The 21,299-nt window shown below is 41.0% G+C and overlaps 2 protein-coding genes across 17 annotated transcripts in view; one reads left to right on the top strand and one right to left on the bottom strand.

Moving 5' to 3' along the window:
* Positions 1-161: 161 nt before the first annotated feature.
* Positions 162-11,678, top strand: ZNF830 (zinc finger protein 830). The gene is made up of 10 exons (XM_042048914.1): positions 162-311; positions 415-514; positions 1,518-1,638; positions 2,191-2,224; positions 3,447-3,658; positions 4,013-4,103; positions 4,743-4,806; positions 7,755-7,835; positions 9,190-9,266; positions 11,016-11,678. The coding sequence occupies exons 1-10, from the start codon at positions 190-192 to the stop codon at positions 11,197-11,199; spliced, it is 1,086 nt and encodes a 361-aa protein (XP_041904848.1). The 5' UTR covers positions 162-189; the 3' UTR covers positions 11,200-11,678.
* Positions 6,627-21,299, bottom strand: part of LOC121674511 (poly(rC)-binding protein 3-like) — a 520,331-nt gene continuing 505,658 nt past the window's right edge. For 10 of the 16 annotated variants that reach the window (XM_042048893.1, XM_042048898.1, XM_042048894.1 and 7 more), the window contains one exon: positions 19,163-20,915. In XM_042048893.1, coding sequence (XP_041904827.1) covers positions 20,567-20,915 — 349 coding nt within the window. In that variant the 3' untranslated portion in view covers positions 19,163-20,566. Of the gene's footprint in view, positions 8,769-17,933; positions 18,555-19,162; positions 20,916-21,299 lie in introns of those variants that run through there. The other 6 variants (XM_042048906.1, XM_042048910.1, XM_042048911.1 and 3 more) reach the window with 2 other exon arrangements.

The following is a 21,299-nucleotide window of genomic DNA, read 5'->3' as shown; positions in this document are numbered from 1 at the left end:
CTCCTCCAGCCTCTCCTCCAGCCCCTCCTCCAGCCCCTCCTCCAGCCTCTCCTCCAGCCTCTCCTCCAGCCCCTCCTCCAGCCCCTCCTCCAGCCTCTCCTCCAGCCCCTCCTCCAACCCCTCCTTTCCCGGCGCGCTCCCGGCCGCGTCACCGCGCGCGCCGGCCCCGCCCCTGCGCGCCGGGGCAAGATGGCGGCGGCCGGGGCGGGCGCGGGGCGGAAGCAAGTGCGGCAGGAGGAGCTGCGCCGCCTCATGCGGGAGAAGCAGCGCCAGAACGCGGGCAAGAAGCGCATCGACTCGCCCTTCGCCAAATATCCTCGGCGCCGGGCTCCCTAGAGCTCGGCGGGGAGGGAGGGAGGCTGGGAGGGAGGGGGTCCGCGCCCCGGTCGGTGCTTCCCTTAACGCGGCCGACACGTACAACAGCCTGGGGCACCTGAGCTGCTCCCTGTGCAACGCGCCCGTGAAGGGCGAGCTGCTGTGGCAGACCCACGTCCTGGGCAAGCAGCACCGCGAGGTGAGCGGCGGTGCGGAGGGTGCGGGTCGCGGCCGGGCTTTGTTGTTCGGGAGCACGGGGACAGCACTTGGAAAGGGGGGGATTGGGGAGAGGCCGCACCGCCGGGACGGGGGCCTGGGGTTCGCTGCTCCTGGCTCCGTGCGGTAATGGGAGCGGCGGAGGGAGCAGTGTGGGAACAAGCCTGGCTGTTCCGTCTGCGTTCTGTGCTCTTAAAGCCTATGCGGGGATTGAAAAGCCAGCGCTTAAAAAGGAGTCCCGTGTCTTTCAGGGGTCCGCTCCTCGGGTGGAGCAGTTCCCACAGCTTTTGGCTGTCACTTGTCTGCAGCTCGGACTTGGAAACCCCCCGGGCTTTCTCTGGGACCTGTGAGCTGTCAAGTGACAGCTTATGCGGGGTTAAGAAAATACACTTTTTTGTCTTTGTAATTTAGCAGTAAAGATTAAGAACTTGTAAAGCAAGTCAGGGAGTTTGTAACTTGGACGCAATCCTAAATTTTTTTCCTTTTAAGTTCTGCTGCTGCTTCTTAGCAAAAACTGAGAGATTATGTTTCATTTCAGAAGTACTGAGGAAGAGACCAAAGGAACGGGGGGGTTCTGTGTTCAGACTAGATGACTGTGGCAAGGCACAGTGACATCTTTCATGCTGTTAAAGTGCCGTGTTTCAATTTTAAAACACTTAATATTCCAGGACCTTAGAATGGTTCCAGCCTTCCTGCTCTTTTCTCCATTGCCTTACTGCTGTCAGTGTCACAGCTCTTAGTCTTTCCTTTCTTACTGATACAGCCTCCCTTGTGTGAGTGTCAGTTCCTCTTCCTCCATGTCACATCATTCCAGAGGCTGACAGAAGCAGTGGTCTTTGTTTTGGTACCTGTGGTGTCTGTTTCAGTGATCTTGTTCTAGAAAGGTATTAGCTCACTTTGATGAGCTGTTGTAAAAGTACTGTGTTTTAAGCTGCAAACCACAAGTTATTGCTAGTAACATGCCCTGAATTTTTATTTTTTTGCAGAGAGTTGCAGAATTAAAAGGCACAAAGCAGACGGCCACTGGCTCAGCTGCTGGCACATCATCTCATCCTGTCAAAAGAAAAACAGTTGAGACAGAAAATACAGACCTAAAGAGAGTAAAAGGTAATGAGAGAGAAGCGCTTGCCAGAATCCATCCATTTTACATCTTGAATGTTTTTGGTTTGTTTTGTTCCTGTGGAAGTGAGCATGAATATGGCAGATGTTGAGTTAATGTCAGCCCGTTGCTGCTGAAAAGGGAAGAAGTTTGCTTGCTCTTTCTTTGTGAGTTTCGTGTCAGGAGAAAACTGTTCTTTCGGAAGTTTACCTGGTTTTCTTCTGGATTATTGGGTTAAATTAGGTCATGGAACTGTGGGCTTGGCCCAAATAGAGCGAGAAGCACTGTAAATTAGGCAGTAGGAGCACTTGCCTAGGAGTGGTGTTATTCCTTTTCAGTGGGATCAAGCCACTCACTGGTTTACCTCAAACAATGCAGCAAAGTTCTTCCCAGAGGAAAGACAGTTAATTTTTTTCCCTTGGTGCTACCAGACATGTAAATATATGAGATATGTTAAAAAAATATATATATATTTGGGAACTTGGTGCTGTCACAGAAGTCTGAGGGATATTTCTTTAAAAAGTGTGGATTTTAAGAAGTGACTCTTGGCTGTTGTACAGGTACAGATGAAAAGCCCCACACGTCTTCTTCTGGGTAAGTAGATCTTGTTATTACATACAAATTTTTTCTAACTACCAGTAGCTGCATTCTTGCCCAGCTCTTCCTTGTCTCTGCTTCCTAGACAAGGGCAAAGGTTCAGAGAGTCAGTTGATCCTGTTTTCTAACAGAGTTGTATATTCCTGAACATGGCAGCATCTTCCTGGATAATTGTATCAACTCTTAAGAGTCTGAGAAACCAGGAATTCTTTTACTGTCGCTGAGAGACTTCTAAGGATTGACATGTGGTGCTATTACACAGTTTGAACATAACTAGATTGTAGCATGTACTCTAATAATGCTGCCATACTACAGAAGAGGTGGCAGTCTGAAATTAAGACAAATTTTGAATGTATAATTAAATGATATTTATTAACAAAAACTACTAACAAATGTCATTGACAGATCTTCATTAGGATGGTTTTTGTCACTTAGAATTCATGTAAGTGCATATGCTGCAGTTGAACTTTTACAAATACAGGACTGTATTTGACTTCAATGGGTTGGGTTAAGCATCTCAACTGCCACTAAAAATTTCTGATGGTATTCAGACATCTTTGCAGGGTTGGCAGATGTCAGGTGACACCTCTACACCTGACCTCTACCTGTGGGTCTCCTCTACCTGTGGGTCTCCTCTACACTTCACAGGATAAGTCGTTATCTTGCATAGGTCCCACATGCTGTTTCCTTGTAGGAATTTGAGTTTCTGTGCAAAATTAACACTTGAGAGGTTTGTCCATTTTTGAACTTGTTGGTATGATTAGTTTAAAATATAACATGGAAAAATGTTTGGCTTGGAGGTTGCAGCTATTCTCAGCAAATTTATGTTTTCTCATTGCTAAGCCTGTGTGGCTGTTCTAAATTGCAGTCCTGGACAGCAGTAGGTACCCAAAATAAGTAGCAAATCACTTACTAGGTGGGAAAATAATTACTTTAACCACCATTCCAATTTGTTACAGGTTATTTTTATTAATGTTCCTGATAGTGACTACCCAAATAGAAAAATGGATCTAAAATGTGTTTTTAGAATTAACCTGGGCATTTCTGGGGAACTTAGAATGAGATCCCCAAGTGTGTGCTGCCTTCAGGCACTGGCTGTGTTGGCAGCTGTGCAGTTCAGGGTGTTGCTCAGTATCTCACAGAGGGACTGGGCTGCTGGTGCTGGACTGGAGTCACTGGTGTGAAGCTTCAGGCAGTTGTGTTGTGGGCTCTTCACCAGGCTGCCAGCAGATTTTTTTGATGAAGCGGAGCAAGACAGCGCCAAGGTCCAGCTTTCCAAGGGCCCAGGTCCCAGTTTATTGTCGGGGAATTACGACGACGACGATGATGATGAAGAGGAGGAACAAGAACAGTCAAGCAAATCTTCTGTTGTCCATAAGACTGAAATTCCACCTCCAGCTCAAGACGTAATAGCCAATTCTCTGCCTGCAGGTAATGCTGACTGAAATAGTGATTCAGTAAGGAGAACCCGTGATTTAACTGATGATGAAAGGTTTTTATTTTGTTTTTCTAATTACTGCCATTAGGTGGTTGGTAATTAGGTGAGGGTGTGTAATACTGGAAGTAGAGAAAAACTAGCAAAGAATCTCCTGTTCTTATGTGGTGGTTTTTCAGTGTGCTTATTGATTTTATGTTCTCATTGTTTGAGGTTGTCAAGGGAAGTAATGTCTGGCTGTTCTTCCCTTGATTCAGTAAGGTACTAACTGAAATTCCTGTTTAGTAGGAATTTTAGAAAATGCCTCAACAGCTGTTCTTTTTGTCATAGACTTCTGTCCTTTCCTATAGACTTTTTTGACACCAAAACTCCAGCTGCTCCTATAGTTTCCCATTCAGGATCCATACAGAAAGCAGAGATACAAGAGAAAGTAGTCGAAAGGTAAGCACTCAAATTAAATATTGATAGTCTTAGGAATTGTAAACAAACATTTATCTTCCAGGAAATAGAGACTGTGATCGCTTAGAGATCTTAACTTATTGTTAAGTTGCATTCAGAATAGTTTGTGTATATGTCAGCCTCGGGCATTATTTCAGACAGGAATCCTGCACCGTAGGGACAGAAGAGATGGAGCAATGTCATACAGAGTCTGTCAGACATCTCTGCAAATTTTAACACAGGGTACAGTGGGAGCTTAATACCAACCATTGCTTCCCATTCTTTAAAGAAAACTGCTTGTTCTGTAGTAAGGGTTCAGCTCACTTGAGCACTCGTTTACAGTGGTTTAGTCTTTCAGGAGTAGCAGCTGTGCTGTTACAATGTTTGGGTGTTCAGCACACTGGAACAGCTCTTGTTTTAACAGTGAGATTTAAACCTTTCTGTGCAGCTCCTTCAAAGTGAGGAAAGACCAGGCTGAAAGACGAAGTTTTGATGGTTGTAGATAAAACTGAGGGCTTAAACTTGCTGTGTTTCTACATACTTATATAAAGGACTGTGAATTTCATTATTGACTATTTTTAACTCTGCAGTAAAGCAGATTGTAAAGTGTTAACTTTGGCTAATATTAGTCAAACATTTCAGGAAAGAAAACACTGCTGAAGCTTTGCCAGAGGGTTTCTTTGATGATCCTGAAGTGGATGCAAAAGTAAGTGATCTACTCTTTTCATGCTACTGGATTTATTTCTGACAGTTGTAATGAGTTTGAGTAGTAAGGATGCTTTTCCAGGTAATCAGTCATACTGGAATATAACAAAATGTCTGAACTCTTTAGACTACTATAGACTATTTCAATTGGAAGTGACCTATGATAATCATCTAGTCCAACTGCCTGAAAACTTCAGGGCTGAACAGAGGTTCAGGCTTGTTATTAAGGGCATTGTCCAAATGCCTTTTGAACACTGACAGGCTTGGGGCATCGACCACCTCTCCAGGAAGCCTGTTCAGTGTTTGCCCACCCTCTTGGTAAAGAAATGCTTCCTACTGTCCAGTTTGAACCTACCCTGGTGCAGCTTTGAACATTCATTGTGTATGAATTAGAAAACGTGAAAAGGGATGGAGGTGGGCAGGAAGAGCTTGTTAAAATCATCTCTTGGAAGGTATTTTTGATTGTGGTTCCTCTGTGGCTCTTAAAGAAATGTTATTTGTTGGTTGGAATGCTGAACTGAGATTTGGGCAGTCTACCTTTATTTCTCTGAGTCGTCCCAGGAAAAGCATTTCAGCTAATTTGTATGTTCAGTTTTGCTTTGGAATTGGGGATAAGGTAACAGTTCTATCATATCCTTTGTGAGATCCTCCTGAAAAGTGTTGAGTTACTGTGTGACTGATAGGGTGCATCCTGTTGGAATGAAAATAGCTGTATTATGGCAGACACTGTCATCTGTAGTTACACCACAAGAGTGAACTTGGTCTTCAGCCCTCTTGCCACTTTGGGGTTTTTTGATGCTCAGATACCTGAGTATTCAACTTGTTTCTCAAAAAACACCCCACAACTAAAAATCTTGAAATTGTGATCAAAAACATTCATATTTCCTTCAACTTGCACAGTGCCAAGTGATGACCAAAATAAACACTGATACTTGAAACACAAATCTTGTTTTGTTTTGTAAAATTTGCCACAGAATTGATGGCTCTCTTGCGTTTGTTAGTGAAATATAGTGTTGCAGGCTTAAGTCTTTTTTATTTTCCTTGAGTGTATTTCCTTGTTCACACTGTGGAAGGCTGCTGCTGTATTTAAATTGCATTGTGAGGCCAAGCCATGACATCTAATTTGGAGACCTTTCAAATAATTCTTCTTTATGTTCAGTTAGTCCCACTGGCCCAGCTGACAAGCTTAGGTGTTTTATTTGCTCTGGCAAGCTTCTTTTGGCACCACTCATGCCCACATGTTGCCATATGTGAATAGTTTTGAATACTGAATATTACTGAAATACTGAAATATGTAGCTTTAAAAGCCATGCTTTGGCTGTTTGGGTTTTTTTTTGTCTTTTGTTTTTGTTTTGTGTCCGACTAATTGAAGTATTAAATTTTTCAAATACTTAATTTCATCATGAATTGGGAAGCTTGTATAAAGTGGGATGCCTGGCAGGCACAGGAGAATCTGCTTATATCTGTGAGGACACTGGTTAGTGACCTTTATTCTGATTATGGCCTCCACTGGTAAATTTACAAGTGGTTACTTGTTCCAGTCAGCTCTTCCTTGAGTTGCTTGCAGAGGCTCTTCCTTTTAATCAGCATTTTCTGAGTGTAACTGATACTGATAAGCAGAGAAGGAAAATGTTTGTGACATCACTTACACTGAGGTGGCTGCAGTGGTTCAGTGTTGGAATCATACACAAAATCATTATTTTAAGAATTAACTGGGCATTTGAAAGGGAGATTGTGGGTGTGAAAAATGTTTGTTATTTGCATCAGGTATTTGTAAAGCATATAAGTTCTGGATTAGATAAATATTTCAAGAAAAAATAATAACTTTAGTGTTTAAATTTATTGTAAGAAATACAAATAATTATGAATTACAAAAGACAACCACAATGCATAATAACAGTACATACACATATGATAGAAATAATAACAGAAAAATGAAATGTTGACTATTACTTCTAAGCTTCTAATTTATTCTATAAACTTAATTCATACTACTTGATTTTGTGTTATCACTCAGGAACAAAATGCACCAAACTGTTGTCTTTACTAAGGTGATGACTGATGTGTCACCAAAAGAGCAGAATGAATAAAGGAAAAATAAAACTAATGCAAAAAGATCGTGTCATGAATTATTATGTTCAAACTGTTTAGTTCTCCTAGCTATAGAATTTCTACCCAGTCCTGAGTCAGGCATAATCTGTCATCTATAATACATTATATGCCACATCTTCCAGACTTGAATTGTGGAAGTTTCAATTACATAGGTAGACTACCTTGTTTATTTATTTGCATTAAAAGCACAATCTGGCATTGATTACCTTGGCTGTAGATCTTAAAACACATTCTTACCACTACTACTTTTTCAGACTTCATGTCTTAGTACTTAATGCCATCTACCACAGAATAAAAAGCTTTGCATGTTAAAATTGGTTTGTAGCTGTACAGTCTCTTCTATTAGCCAACAAAATTAGACTAGATTTGAAATACAGTCAGGCTACCTAACACCAGCAGACTAGTGACTGCAAAGTTTGATACTTTACATTATGCCAAAGGCAAACAATTGACTGCTTTTTGGCTTGTGAAATGGCTACTGTATGCAATTGTACAGGCAGCTTACAGAAGAATGTAATAGTTATCACCTGACACAGTGAAATGACAGACCATCAAACTCACTTTTGTTACTCCAGACATTCCACACCAGCCATTCTTAGTCAATTATTCTTTAATGCTGCAGTCACAGATGTTTTAATCCAGGAGTAGAGTCAGATTTTTCCTCCGAAACCATTGTGCAGCTGCACTCTCTCACTCATATCCATTACTTAAACTGAAGTACATCAACCAGACTTTTCTGATAACATGGCATAATTTTTCCTATTTCTCCTGTTTTTTTTACAGTGCCCCAAAGAGTCATTAGACTTAAAATTGTTAATAAATTTTCATGTTCCTTAGGTGAGAAAAGTTGATGCTCCAAAGGATCAGATGGACAAAGAATGGGATGAATTTCAAAAGGCAATGCGACAGGTCAACACAGTAAGTAATGGAATCTATATTTATTGATTCTAAATACTATACACAATAAGGAAAACAACAGTTTCATGCAGCTCTGCAGAATGGCTGACATCTGCATTTGTCAGCTGTTTGTTTCAATGCAGTGTGTGGTTAAATGCACTTTATAAATGAGCAAAGGGTTCCTTGTATTTTCCACTTAAAGGAAATTACGTTGAAAAACGTTTGATCGAGAGCCAGTCATTGTATGCATCTAGTTACATTTGTTACAGTGTATTTAATTTAAATACTATTTAGCTAGTCTATACCTCAGATCAGTGTCCTGTCCAGATCAGGACACAATTGTGGGCTCTTCTTTAGATCTAGAGATATATTCATATTTTAACTTTCAAAAACACAGAACAAAACACTACCCATTTGTCTGTCTCTTTAAAAAAGTATCTATAAAGTGTAGGTAGCCTGGGTTTCATGTTTAGTTTAAATGTACTGGAAAGGAACTCCAAAATCTGGGAAAGTGACTGAAGAGTTTGTGTGTGAGACACGTAAACTGGCCGCAGTTTTTCTGTACTTCCATTTTTCACTGTTTACCACTGCATGGAAAGTCTTCCTGCAGCAGGTGTTTATCTGCCCTTTTGTACAATATGAAACTGTACTATAGATACCTGGTGTTCTCAGTCTTCCCCTGGAGTATTTGCTATCTTTTAAATTATTTTAATTGTAAATAGTTACTCATATGTCAACTGCTGAGAAAAGTGGTGCAGAAAAATGTATCATTGCTCATTTTGAAGCAGTCAGCACTATAAACAGAGCGAATGTTCATACAAAAGCGGTGGTGGATACATTTTGCTAGCATAAGCCATTCAGATAATTCTTCAGCTTAGGAGGAATCTTCTCAGTTATGCGTGGACCATTGATTGCATAGCATCTCCCAGACATTCAGATTTGAGAAAGTATATGCTGAAAAAAATAACAGGTTAGAAACACTTCGGGATCTAGTGGGAATATTTACACAGTATGTTCAATAAATGTGTGTATTTGAGTCCCAAGCACTGGGATGGAGCTCCTGTTTCAACCTCAGACTATGGGTGTGTGTAGTTTGTTTATGCTCAGTTTCAAATCATAGTGTATTGAAAATTTCCAAAGATAACCCCAAAGCAGCCAAACTACTTTCGATTTTAAGAAAAAGCATTTCCATTTCAAATTAAACCAGACCTTTTTTTTTTTTTGTGTATTTGCCCTTGTGAAGATGGGAATATACATAGAGGAGATTGACACTAACTTGAGGTAGGAGGGGAGCAGGGGAGGACACAGACATTGTAAAGGAGCGGAAGTGGAATTCAGGATGAAGGTGAATTTTCTCAGCGCTTTTCTGGTTTAGATTTCAGAAGCAATAGTGGCAGAAGATGATGAGGAGGGACGACTAGATCGCCAGATTGGAGAAATTGATGAGCAGATGTAAGTAGATCAATTTTTCCTCAAATTCTCTGTTCTCCAGCAGCAATGGATTGCTCTTTGACTAGAGTGATAAAAACGCTTTTAATCTGTGATACTACCTTTCAGTAATCACCTGAGTATCTGAAGGACAGACTCCCTCAAATTGCAGAATGATACCTAATAAAGACATGAATTTTGGTACAAAGTTAGGTAACTTTCTCCAAAGAGAGAACGCACTAGAATCATTGAAACTACACAACGCAAATTCTTGGAACAAACTGTCCCTCCTCCCCTGTCGAATGTCTTAATTAGTATTTCCCTGTGAATTTCAACTGATGTATAATTTATGTGAACATTTTAAAGAAACATCTCCTGTACTGAAAACATCCTGTGGCAAACCCTCTTTAATTCTAGTGGAAGTTTACTTCAAGGTTTTGTGGAATGATGCACTTCATTACATGAAGTGGTTTGTTTTGTTTTGCTAAAACGGTGGGTGTGGTGGTTGGATAGGCACTGGTTTAAACTCAAGTAACCTAAAAAACAGCTCAGTGGAACAGTTTGTTACCATTTTGTTACCATTATCATGTAGCTCAACCCTAACTGATACTAACAGTGATAATGGCAATGGTACTGAAAAGAAAGAGATGCAACAAAAAGAAGACACTAGAAATTACGCTTAAACCATCTGGGCAGGTTTACCTGCTACACATAATCAGTGTATGGTAACAACAGCACTGGGTTCAAACTGAACTGTGGTATTACAGGAATGTCTTTTAACAATGTTCATGTCATTCTGGAGAGGGCTTGAGCTAAACCTGCCTCTCTCTGAGAATTCATTTTTCTCACTAGCTAAGGCTGCTATAGTACATCGAACCAAATACAGAAATTCATAGAGTATTTAAAATTTGTCACTGTAATTATTTTTCCCCAAAATAAGAGTTCCAAATAGATTTTTAAAGACTTTTTGTAACTTTTGTCTTCTGAGTGTATTTAAATGCAGGCTATTTCAAATTAAGTTGAAACTTAAATAAATTCTTTGGCCTTCAAATCTTCAGCTATGACTGCCTGTAAGAGTCATATTGGTGATAGGCAAGGGGAAAGAGGATCCAGATAGTAATCCCTCCATGTCGACTCTTCTGAGCAAGTAAGAATGAAAGGAGCAAAGATAAATTTAAATCAGGCTGGTACTACTTGGCATTTTCAACAAAATACCCTTGTTTAAAATGGCTAGAATAGTTGTAAAACACAGTTCAAGGACTGAACTTTTTAAGTAAATGGAAACCTGAAACTTTTGGATTGCATTTACTTAAAATGTTCTGTTATAGCACAGAGGAAGCAGATAAAGAATCTGAACACTTTGTGCTGCTTTTTTCAGAGATGCCACCACTAAGTTATCAAAATTGGTAACTGACGTCACACCTTTCTCTCATGAAAACCATCCATAAATGGATGAAAGAATGGTGTTTCTTGTGTGGAAGTGGATATTGGTTCTGTGCTTTTTAAAAAATGGTTTGTGACTGTATTGCAGTTGTTAAATACCTGGATTTCTCATTGCTGGAGAATTGACCACACCTCTCCTCTCCTCAGTCTGTCTCCACTCTATTAACACAGAGAAGGTGCACTAGCATCTTCAAAGCTTATTTCTTTTTAATTGATGGGAAGCTGTAAAGCTTCTTTATCCAAAGCTGGAGAAGCAAAATCCAGCACTGGAGATGACCAAATTAATGTGGACAGGCCCAAAGTGTTAATAGGTGTTTCACTTTCCAACAGCGAATGCTACCGCCGTGTCGAGCTTTTGCGGAACCGCCAGGATGAGGTGAAGGAGAAGTTAAAGGAAGCCATGAGATTAAGAGCAGCACAAGAGAAAGAGGAGGAGGATGCTGGTAGTGAAGATGAAGAAGAACTGCAGGATTTGCTGTCACAAGACTGGCGGGTGAAAGGGGCTTTGTTGTAGCATTTCTGCAACATGGTTGATACTCTTTTTATCTGTGGTGTTACTTCCATTGTTAGGACGGAGATTCTTTTGTTAAGTATTTATTTAAAGAGGATCATGAGTTAAAGAGCTAAGCTTATTAAAAAAAAATTGTAGATCTACAGTGGTGTATTACTTGTTGTAAAATTGTATATTGCAAATATTTTACAATACTGAGCCCACCTTTCCTATTAAAATGATTGGTTTCCTACCAGAAGTATTTTAATGGGATTAATAAATCTGTAAAGAATCTAAGCTTTTGGAAGCATTAGCTCAGTTTGGTAATTTTGAGACTTGGCTTTATTGTCTGTAGAAGTAAAGGACTTGCATAGTCTACAAAGTTTTCCCAGACTGGGGGTTTAGGGAAAGGAAAATATTATGCATTTATCTTTTCTTAAAATTTTTAAGTGCCCTTCTGTCCATTGCCCCAGCTCCCAATAAAATATGTACATTTTTTTTCAGGGTCTGTTACAGTTTCTCTGTGTATGTAAGGACTAAGCTCAGAAATGCTGGGCTACAGCTTCTCCACATTGTATATATCCTCTGATGTGCCATAGCACTGCTGAATATTTTTCTTTATAGTCTCCTGTTTTGCTTAGTGCAGCCATCATACCATACATGCTTAATGCAGTAGCATACCTCACATTTCTTGAACCAGAGGGATGAGAACACAGTGGTTACATACCTGCATCACTCAATGAAAAGGTGACAAAATGCCTAAGTGGAAGGTACTGCACTGGAAACTGAGGAGGTAAAATAAGAGCTGCAAATACTGCAAATTTTCTTAAAATACTATCTTAGGCACAGAAAGCATCTAAAATTGATTCTGTTCTGATAAACACAGATTAAGTTAAAACCAAGAACCAACAAACTTGACAAGACTGGGACATGGAAAGCAGAACTGCCTTTGGTAAGTGTCTATTTTTTTTTTACTTTTGCAAATCTTCAAAGATTTCAGATTTGTTGAGGACTTTTTAAAAATAGGAGAGATGTGTGTGGCTTGATTGCTATGAAAAAGGAAAGTTGTGAAGAACAGGTTAACCTTTTTTAAGATTCTAGATTTAAAATTAGTGAGATTATAAAGGAAGAAAACAAGCTTTGCTCTTACGAAAGCATTCCAGTTACTTGCCTCAGAGATGGTTATTAACCAAGCAATAAAGATTAAACTTAGATGTTTGATTTGCTTGTTTTGCAGGAAAGATTTGATATGGCAGAAGCCCTTTCCTTATAGCGAGATGCTTTTTTATCACTCCCAATTTCCATGATCCTTGGGTTCAGCTCTTCCTATTTATAAAGCTGTCAAAATTCAAGCAATGGTCCTTAGTGGGTTATGACATCCGCACGTGCCTGCTCACATGTGCTGGCTTACAGCTGTTGGGTTTGGGCTGATTTAGTAACAGTAAGTGTAAGTAGCTGTTGCTGCTAAAATGTTTGATGTGACACTGCAGTCTTACATGAATTAGGACTGTCATCGAGACAACAACATTCAGAGATGTACTGAAATACAGAGTAAGCGTTCAGAGAATATTGAAATAAATAATGAATGCTTGGACAAGTTGGAGAAAATTTAGTTGGACCAAAACTAAAATAAAATTTCTTTGTATGGCATAAAACATTCGAATATCAATGTCTAAGGTGCCTGTCATGCTGCAGTGAGAGATCTCTACATCCATTTATCCCTGGAAAGAGAACTTCCAGCTGAGAGGGTGGTGCAGTATTAACAGGACAGTCTTCTTCCAAACAAACCAAAAGACACTCCCCCAGTTTCCCCCTGAAAAGAGCTAAGCTAAGTTTGTAACTGTTCTATCTTTGCTTTCCACTGACCCCACTCACCAAAGCACACTGAACTTCAGAACCACTCTGCATCTGGCTTAATATCAGAGAAACAGATGTGATTAATGTCAGGTTACACTGAGCATCATGGACATACATGTTCTGACAGTATAGAAATGCTAATCTCTGAGTTTATAAATTACACTTCCATTTTGTACATTTTTCTGGAATTTTACTTTCATCTTGTACATAAATCTGCAAATCATGGTTTCAGCTCTGGATGAGTAGGAAATTAACTGAGCATTAAAGCAGTTTAGCTGTTTTAGTCCAGTTGCCTTCATCTTTAGAGGTATCTTGTGGTAAGAACCTGAAGGCAGTGAGTTTAGTTACAGTGCAGGGAGCTTGAACATTCAAATCCAAACCAGTGCAGCCCATTGTTGTTAGGAATAGATGGCAGGAATAAACACTAGATCACTCATCATTCTACTCATTATCCTTGCATAACTTGCTGGAAGGGTAAAGATGGACCAGCCAGTGGGTGTGTGCATTGCTGGGGAAGTGACAGCATCCGTCCTTCTTGGTCGTGTCTTGTTTAGGAGTTGGTGCTCTTTTCCTTGGAGGAATCTCACAGATCTCCAAATAGTGTTGCATCCAAGTTTTTCACAGCTTACTGCATACAACTGTACCTTTCTTCAGCATTTGAAACAAAGCTTTTAGAGAGCTTTGTGAAGATGATGGGAGTGACTTTGTCCCTTGTGACCACTGATTTGCTTGTGCTATTGTGTCAAGAGGGCAAGAAATTATCCTGCTTTTTAGCAGTGAAAGTAGCATCGCTATAAGGGGAGAAGAGGGAAATATCCTAACCTCACTCAGTAGTCAAGCTAATTTATCAAGGTAAGTAATCTCCTGTATCTTAGAAAAACACATGGATAATTAGTTTGTAATCCTAAGTATGTTTTCAGTTTTAGAAAACAATTTTATGTACTTCTGATGAGCTATTCAGCTAGGTTATTAACCAGCGGAAATGATTGTTTTTAAAAATATGTACTTCCTTAATTTTTCTCACTTCTTAACTTTGTTGGATTCTATTTTTTAACATAAAGATGAAAATAATCCTAATAACTAGCTCCATCAATAGCCACTATTAAAAATGAAATTTTAATTGGCATTAGGAAGACTGTTTTAATTCTCTCATCTCCAGGACTTGCAGAAGACTGAAGTACCGGAGTTAGGGAGGAAGACATTTGTAATCCTTATTTACTGATATAGTAATGGAAAGTGCTGTCCAAACTTAAGAACTGTGGAATTTCATGCCACCAAACAGTAGTTGAGATTCCCCAGCTCGGTGGCTTTGGAGCTGGTAAGTGACTTCCAGGGGCAGAGTGTGTTGCATGTTTGAAATAGAGTTCCAGGGAGCAGCTCTGCAGGGAGCAGCTCAGCACAGCTACAGCTGCTGGTAGCTCTCCTCTGGCAAGGCTGGCAGTCACAAATGGTAATTGCTGTGCTAATTTCTCTCCTGCCCTTGAAGAAGTAAGCTGCTGCTCTCATGCCTTAGATGTGGAACAAGGTCTGTATTTGGTACACAGCACCCCAAAAGTGACTGTACAAAACCAACACATCCAAATAACAAACCAAACAATGTTCTCACTTGCCAACATGATTGTTTTTCCTCTACCACAGTATTTAACTTTAAAATTTGCTTCACATTGCAAATACTGCCTAAAAAGAACATTAACATTAGCTTTGGCCGGGCCCCCTGCCAATAAATTCAATTTGAGGAGAGACAAATTTTTCTTATTACATGCCATGCCTAATCTATAATTAGATTCTCTGCATTTTATCATCTTAAAAACACTGAGCTAGAAATGAGAAAAGCCATATTACTAAAGTATTTTCAGCACTTAAAAGTATTTTTTTCTTATAATCCATAAAGGTTGCCCTAGAAAATTAAGACATTCAGCCTGCATGAATGCTGTTGTAGCTGTCATTAGAAACCACAGTGTGAGTATGTAATGTTACAGAAATGCCCTTTTGTTTGGTACCATCAAATAAACTTGACTCTTTAATTTCAGTTACTGTGTTAAGACACATGCCAGTCTGTAGGGTGACAGGACACAGGCATTGATGCAGAAACTGATTTTATCAGCATTACTGCATTCCTTCCTGGAACCAAGGAAAATAAGTACACTTTCGTGCCAAGAAGGGCAGTGTGTACTTACATCCCTGGAGTGTTGCTCAGGCCAAGAGATGGAAATTTGAAATGTGAAGCAGTTTTTCAGTATCTGCCTTCATTTGATCTTCTGTTCATCAGTTCAGTTAGAATCATCCTGGCCTGAGAGCTGGGAAAACAAACAGTTCCTTTGTGTAGACGTTAAACCAGGTCTTTCTTCCAGAAATACAGTGGAGGCACCAAAGCCTTGCAGCATTGGTGGCTGCAGCAAATACAGAGGATAGAAGAGATCTCTGTTCAAATCCCTCCTTTGGACACTGTCCTTTGAACACACACTTTGTGTCACCCAGTTGAGCAGCCTGACAGTGACAGTCTTCCCTGCAGAAGCTGTGCCACTGTTGAACCACTGCATCAGTGAGCATGGTGACTTTCCTTTAGATAATCATGACCCTCACTCCAGAAGGGGAAGGTCCTGTCCCAAGAATACAAATAGTGCTGAAATACATTCAGCTGATCTTAAGGCTTTGGAAGAAACTGGATTTTTGTGAAACCCGACAAACAGCACCTTGCCTATGCAGCCTTCTGAGGCTGAGGCACTTACCAGGTGCCTCTGTTTGTGTCACCAGTGAGACTCTGCTGCTTCCTAGGAGCTTGACTGGCACAAATGTGAACCTTGGGGCCCACAGATGCCCTCTGGCTATGCCTGAGAACAGAAAGCACTTGGTGTATTAGCAGAGGACTAACTTTGTTTATTTTCCTTCTGGTTGACTGTTCCAGCCAGCATTCATGCTGTCAATGTTTTGGTTTTTTTGCTTGAGAAACACAACAGAGCTGTTTGAATTCATTTGAGATGTTTCCAGAAACCTAATTCCAATTTGATGATGCAAAAGATGTGGAACTTGTGCTGTCTTTCATCTGGAAACTCAGTGTTGTGTGGGCAGTGACCTTTTCACAGCGAGTGCACGCTTCCTCTTATCTACCTCTGGGCATGAATGGTTTACTTTTCTGTCTCAGTATTATTATTTACCTTCTTTCCCCCTTTTTTCTTTACTACCTCTTGTTTTGTTTGTCTGTTTTGTATGTTAAAGCTATTCAGGGGCTTTTTCTTGCCATTCAGAAATATTTTCCAACTAAAATAATGAAATTGCAGTAGGCTTAGATTTTATCACATTTCTGCCTGTATTTTTGCAAAAACCTTCTCAGAAGACTTCCTTCTTTGTCCACGTGTCTTTATTTTACCTCTCCTCATTCCTCACAAAAACATGCCCCTGCACTAGTTTGTTTAAATCTTTTGATTCTGCAAGGCACACGTGAATTATTAATGTGAAAGATACTATACAGCCCAGAGCTGCTGCTGCCCTTAGCCTGGCAGCTTTACTGGGAGAGCAGAGCTTTGACCTACTTACTTGAGCTGTAATAATGTTCTTTTTTTTTTTTTTTCATTTATACTAGGCAGGCTAGCCACAGAAATAGCTTTTGCTGTTGAAGAAATGAAGACTTATGGAGGTCTCTGCTGTGACAGCAGCTTCAGCTCTCCTTTCAAGAATGAGGAGTTAAATACATTTTAAGTAATAAAAATGTATTTTAAGTAATAATAACAAAGAGTTCTATCAAGGTTAGTACTACAGCCTATAGTTTTTCTAAGGGTTGGAATAGCTAATTGCCAACATTGGGTAAGGCCTCCTGGGTGCTGAGGTGCAGTGAGCTGTTCTGTAATGTCCCTTGGCACCTGTCATCATCAGGGGTTCTGTGGCTGCATCTGTATTGAAAAAGCTGTTGATTTGCACAGGTCTCCAAGCCTGTATGCATGTCGTGGTCGTGCCCTGATTCCAGGCTCAGACTCGAGAGATGTCTGTACCCTGGAGACCACGGAGAATAATCGTGGTCTGCCCCGAAGCTCAGCAGGGGCAGGGAGGGGAAGAGGACCCCAAGCTAAACACATGAAGGCAGGTAGAGACCTTTAACAGATTAGGGAGATGAAGGTTGTACACTCAGTCTTGTGCCATTAAGGATGCTACTCTTGCACTGCCAAAAAGCTGCTTTCTCATGAGGCCAGAGCAGTACAGGTGACAGTAGTGCCAGTGCCCCAAGAGGAGAGGGGGCCAGAGCACAGCCAGGAGTGCTGTAATGCAGCAGCAGCTCGGGGCCAGCCCCTTTCCTTTGCTTGTGTGTGAAGAGAGAACTCGAGGCTGTGACTGCAGTGCTTCAGCACATCCAGAGGAGGGTCTGAACAGCTGGAGCAGAGTGTCAGGGCAGGAGGAGGCAGCTCCTGGACCTGCTCAGCTCTCCATTCCCTTTTTTACTGCACGCTGCCGAGCTCCCCCCGGCTGCTGGGCTGGCTCCTGGCAGGGTGGAAGGTGCTGACTAGAAGTCTCGCCACTGGACAGTGCTGCTGGGAGTGGGGAAGTACGAAGGGCCTTAGCAATACTGTACTCAGTATCCAAGTTCATTCTTTTGTTCCTGTTTTCCTTTCCCCAGTATCTGATCTATAAATCAGTCTGGGAAAAGACCAGAGATACAAATCAGTGGCTGCTTGTAAACTGAAGCCAAATTTATCTTTTCTATGCAGTGTGAGAAGTTCTCAAAGAGCAGCTTCGTTAAAAACCAAATCAAGTTTTACAGAAATACTGCTTACTCTACTAATTGCACAATCTGGCTCTGTCTAGTCCCGAAGAGATTTGTCATCCCTGACAACGGGCTAATATCCTTACTAAGGCTGCCAGTCTTGCACAGGTGTTACACTGTTTCCCAATGAGCACTGGGACCTTAAGCGTGATGATATGAAACCTTTAATCATTAATTGAAAACAAGCCATTTGTCTGTGATCTTAGTTTGACAATCCATAAAATAGTGCTTCTTCAATGACAAGTTAGCAACTTGGTTACAAAGAACAAAGTTTAAACAACACAACAGTTGTATGCACAAAGCTACCACGTCTTTTTTTTTTTTGTTTTTTTAATCAGGAAAAAAATTTATTTATAAAAACGTCTCATTTAACTTACTGTCGAGTCTCTAGCTGAATACAGTGGTTTAGAACACTAACAGCCCATGCTTTTTATACAGATTAGCCAAAGCATGAACATCAATGAAAATTAACCCCCGAAAATAACTTGTCTTTGCTTTACGTTATGAGCCACAACAGTGTTAGAACTGGAACAGTAATGAAAGCAACACAAGAGTTAGGAAGCACAGTTGCTTAAAGAGTAAAGGAAGTATTTTCTTTTGATGTCTCAGAATAATAAGAAAGTTAGAAATGGCAGAAACTCCTCTGTAGATTAGTCCATAGAAAGCATTGTCTCATGGGGCTTTGGAAAAGTCCTGTCTGGTGGCTAATGCACTAGGGCATGATGAGATACATTACAGAGCCCCCAGGCCAGTAACTTCTGAAGACAGCCTAAAATGTAGGAACAAAAATGAGGAAAAAAAAAAAAAAAGGCAAAAAAAAAAAAAAAAAAAGAAAAAAAAAATCTTCTCACTATTAAAAAAATACCACTTGAGTACAACCAGCATAGAACAGCATTTCAGTGCAGGCAAGTTTTCTCACACAGAGTTTGGTGGTTTTTTTTTTTCCTTAAATGTCAATTATTGAAACAGTTACAATAGTCCAGAACAATTTTACAGCACTTTTCTAGAGCTTTTAAATAGCTGTGGTACCTTGACATTATTCCCAGTTTTTCCTTCATTATATACAACCAAAAAAAAAAAAAAGGGAAAAAAAGAAGGAAAAAAAAATGGAAGCCACAAACAAACAAAAAAACCCACAAAACCAAAAAACCCCCAACAAAACCAACTAAAAACCCCATTTGGATAAGTGCAAATTGTAACAATGGCAGTTCTACAAATGATTACAGTGACAAAACTTAGTGCAAAGGTGCTAAGGTGAAGAAAAGCCCACAGATTACAGAAATGACACAAAATACTGAGATAGTACTTAGCCCTATACAATAACACACTTTGAAATACCATGTTTTAAAAAGTATTGCATTTGCATTGTGTTTTTAGTTTATATTAAAATGCACTGAATACAGTTCAACTGTTAAAGCTTTGTGTCCAAGGAGTGCAAAGTGGATGAACATGGTGGGATAATGGGACTCTGGATTTGGAAGTGGTGAGAAAAACGATATTGCATTACTGAGTTATGCAACAGAAATTAAAAAGAAGGTGGATGGACAAACAGAAAATGCAGTTAAGAACTAGTTCCAACAGCTGGCAACCAGCCACTCCATTCCCCAGCTCTCTTGGCTTTGGCTGCAATTACCTGTCTGGTTTTAGTTCATCTGAACATCCTGAAGTGCTTGGTCAAGGGATGGGATCTGTCCAGGCAGCAGCCTTTGAATGACCTCTAAAACGCTGCATGTTTTTCATGATTACCGTACAACCTGACTGCATGATTAGCGGCGAGTTAAACAGGGATGTATTTTGTACAGAAACCTGACAAAAAATGGTCATTTTGACTGAATAAAATACACATGGCAGGAAGCATCAGAATAGTGATGGCATCTGGTTTGTACCTGCTCTGAAGTACTTACAGCAATATGTGTTGGTATATGTAAAACATTTGAGTGCTAAAGGAGGAGCCTGCTCTCTCTCTCCCTCCCTCCCTAAAGCAGAGTTCTTAAAATTACGTTTTTCCAAAGCAGAGAAAAATGGTTGCACCCTTTAAAAGAATCATGTGGAAAGGCACAGGTTCCTGACATTTTTTCCTGACTGTTTTCCAGTAATTTTAATTTAGCAGTTTTTCTCAGACCAGAAAGCTTCACTTGTTGTACGCAGAAGTACCTGAGGTTGGTACTTCCTAGCCCCCATCTCCTGCTTGTAGGCAGATTTTGGGGCAGGGTATAGGGGTCTCCAGGCCTTTTAGGAGCAGCAGAATGGCTGAGGGGGCCAGCAGCACTTCATAGAGCATTGTAAGGGCACTAGTGATCATCAGAAGTGCCAGATTTGCAAATTCTACCAATAGGAAAAATACATTAAAAATGCCAGTTTGCCATAAGGAATTGTTCTGCAGTTGGAGGGATCCCTGCAAATGTGGATCTAAGTGTATTTTTATGCTGGGCAGCATTGCTGGAGCAGGACCTGGCTGTGAATGTTTTGCCTCGCTGATGTTTTTTCCTTCTCTTTACTATGTCTCCCTTGGTGGGCTGGGGGCAGCCCTGGCCACAGCCCCGTCGGAGGGACGGTGTCCGGGGAGAAAGAGCCCAGGCTGGCACCCGCTGGCTGTTGGAACTAGTTGGGAGGTGGTGCCTGGTGTTAGGTGTTATGGAGAGCGGAAGACGACTTGAGTCGGCAACAGTTAACACTAGCAATTGAACAGAAAAGTAAAGATGCCGTATTGTTTCCTTGATAACTAGGAGCTACCACAGACTCTTGGCAGAGCTGGCAAAGCTTGCATTGTGTCTCATCCCTTCAATATGGAGCAAACTTCTGGCGGTCAGATTTCTTAACCCCACTCGTCGAAGGAATTTTGGCAGTGTAAGCGGACAAACTCCCCGTGGCCCCCGCGGCGGCCGCGGCATTTAGTGCCAGGAGTGGGACAGTTTTCATGCCAAGCAGACTGGAGACAGGAACGGCATAGTGGGTGGTTGGCAGAGTTGGTAGGGGAGGGGGGGTACTGACGGTAGCGGCGGAGGCGGCCGCCAGCACGGCCATGGAGGTGGGGGTGGAGGTAGGGGTGGCAGACTGAGAGAGGTTCATGTTGAGGTCAACAGGGGTCGTGACGGAAGCGGTCTGGGTGCTGACTTTAGCCATCTCTAAGCTGCAAACGAAGAGAGGAAGAGGAACAAACAGGTTGGGAGGGTTCAGCCAGGGTGGTGGGGCCGGGAGAAGGAGGAAGAGGAGGAGGAGGAAGGGAGGGAAGAAGGGAGGGAAGGACAGCAACCACGAAAGGGCAGGATACAGGATTAGATCGGTGGACGAGGGGCACAGACGAGTGGGAGAGAGAAGGGGGAAGAGAGAGAAAAAAAGGGAAAATGAGGGTCAAAGGAGGAACATGTTATGTGTTAAAGAAGAGAAATAACAAAAGGGTTTTCCATGATTTGATGGGGAAAACATTACTGAGAGTCTAAAGTTCTTTCAGAACAGAAAAAAAAAAAGAAAAAAGAAGAGGGTATGGGGGTGTTGATAGTTCATTTTACATATG

The sequence above is a fragment of the Corvus kubaryi genome, unplaced genomic scaffold (genome assembly GCF_017639235.1).
Source record: "Corvus kubaryi isolate FWS band 111438036 unplaced genomic scaffold, C.kubaryi_AGA036_p1.0 68, whole genome shotgun sequence".
NCBI lineage: Eukaryota > Metazoa > Chordata > Aves > Passeriformes > Corvidae > Corvus > Corvus kubaryi.
The sequence above is the reverse complement of the archived record's forward strand: the minus strand, read 5'-3'. Positions and strand labels throughout refer to the sequence as shown.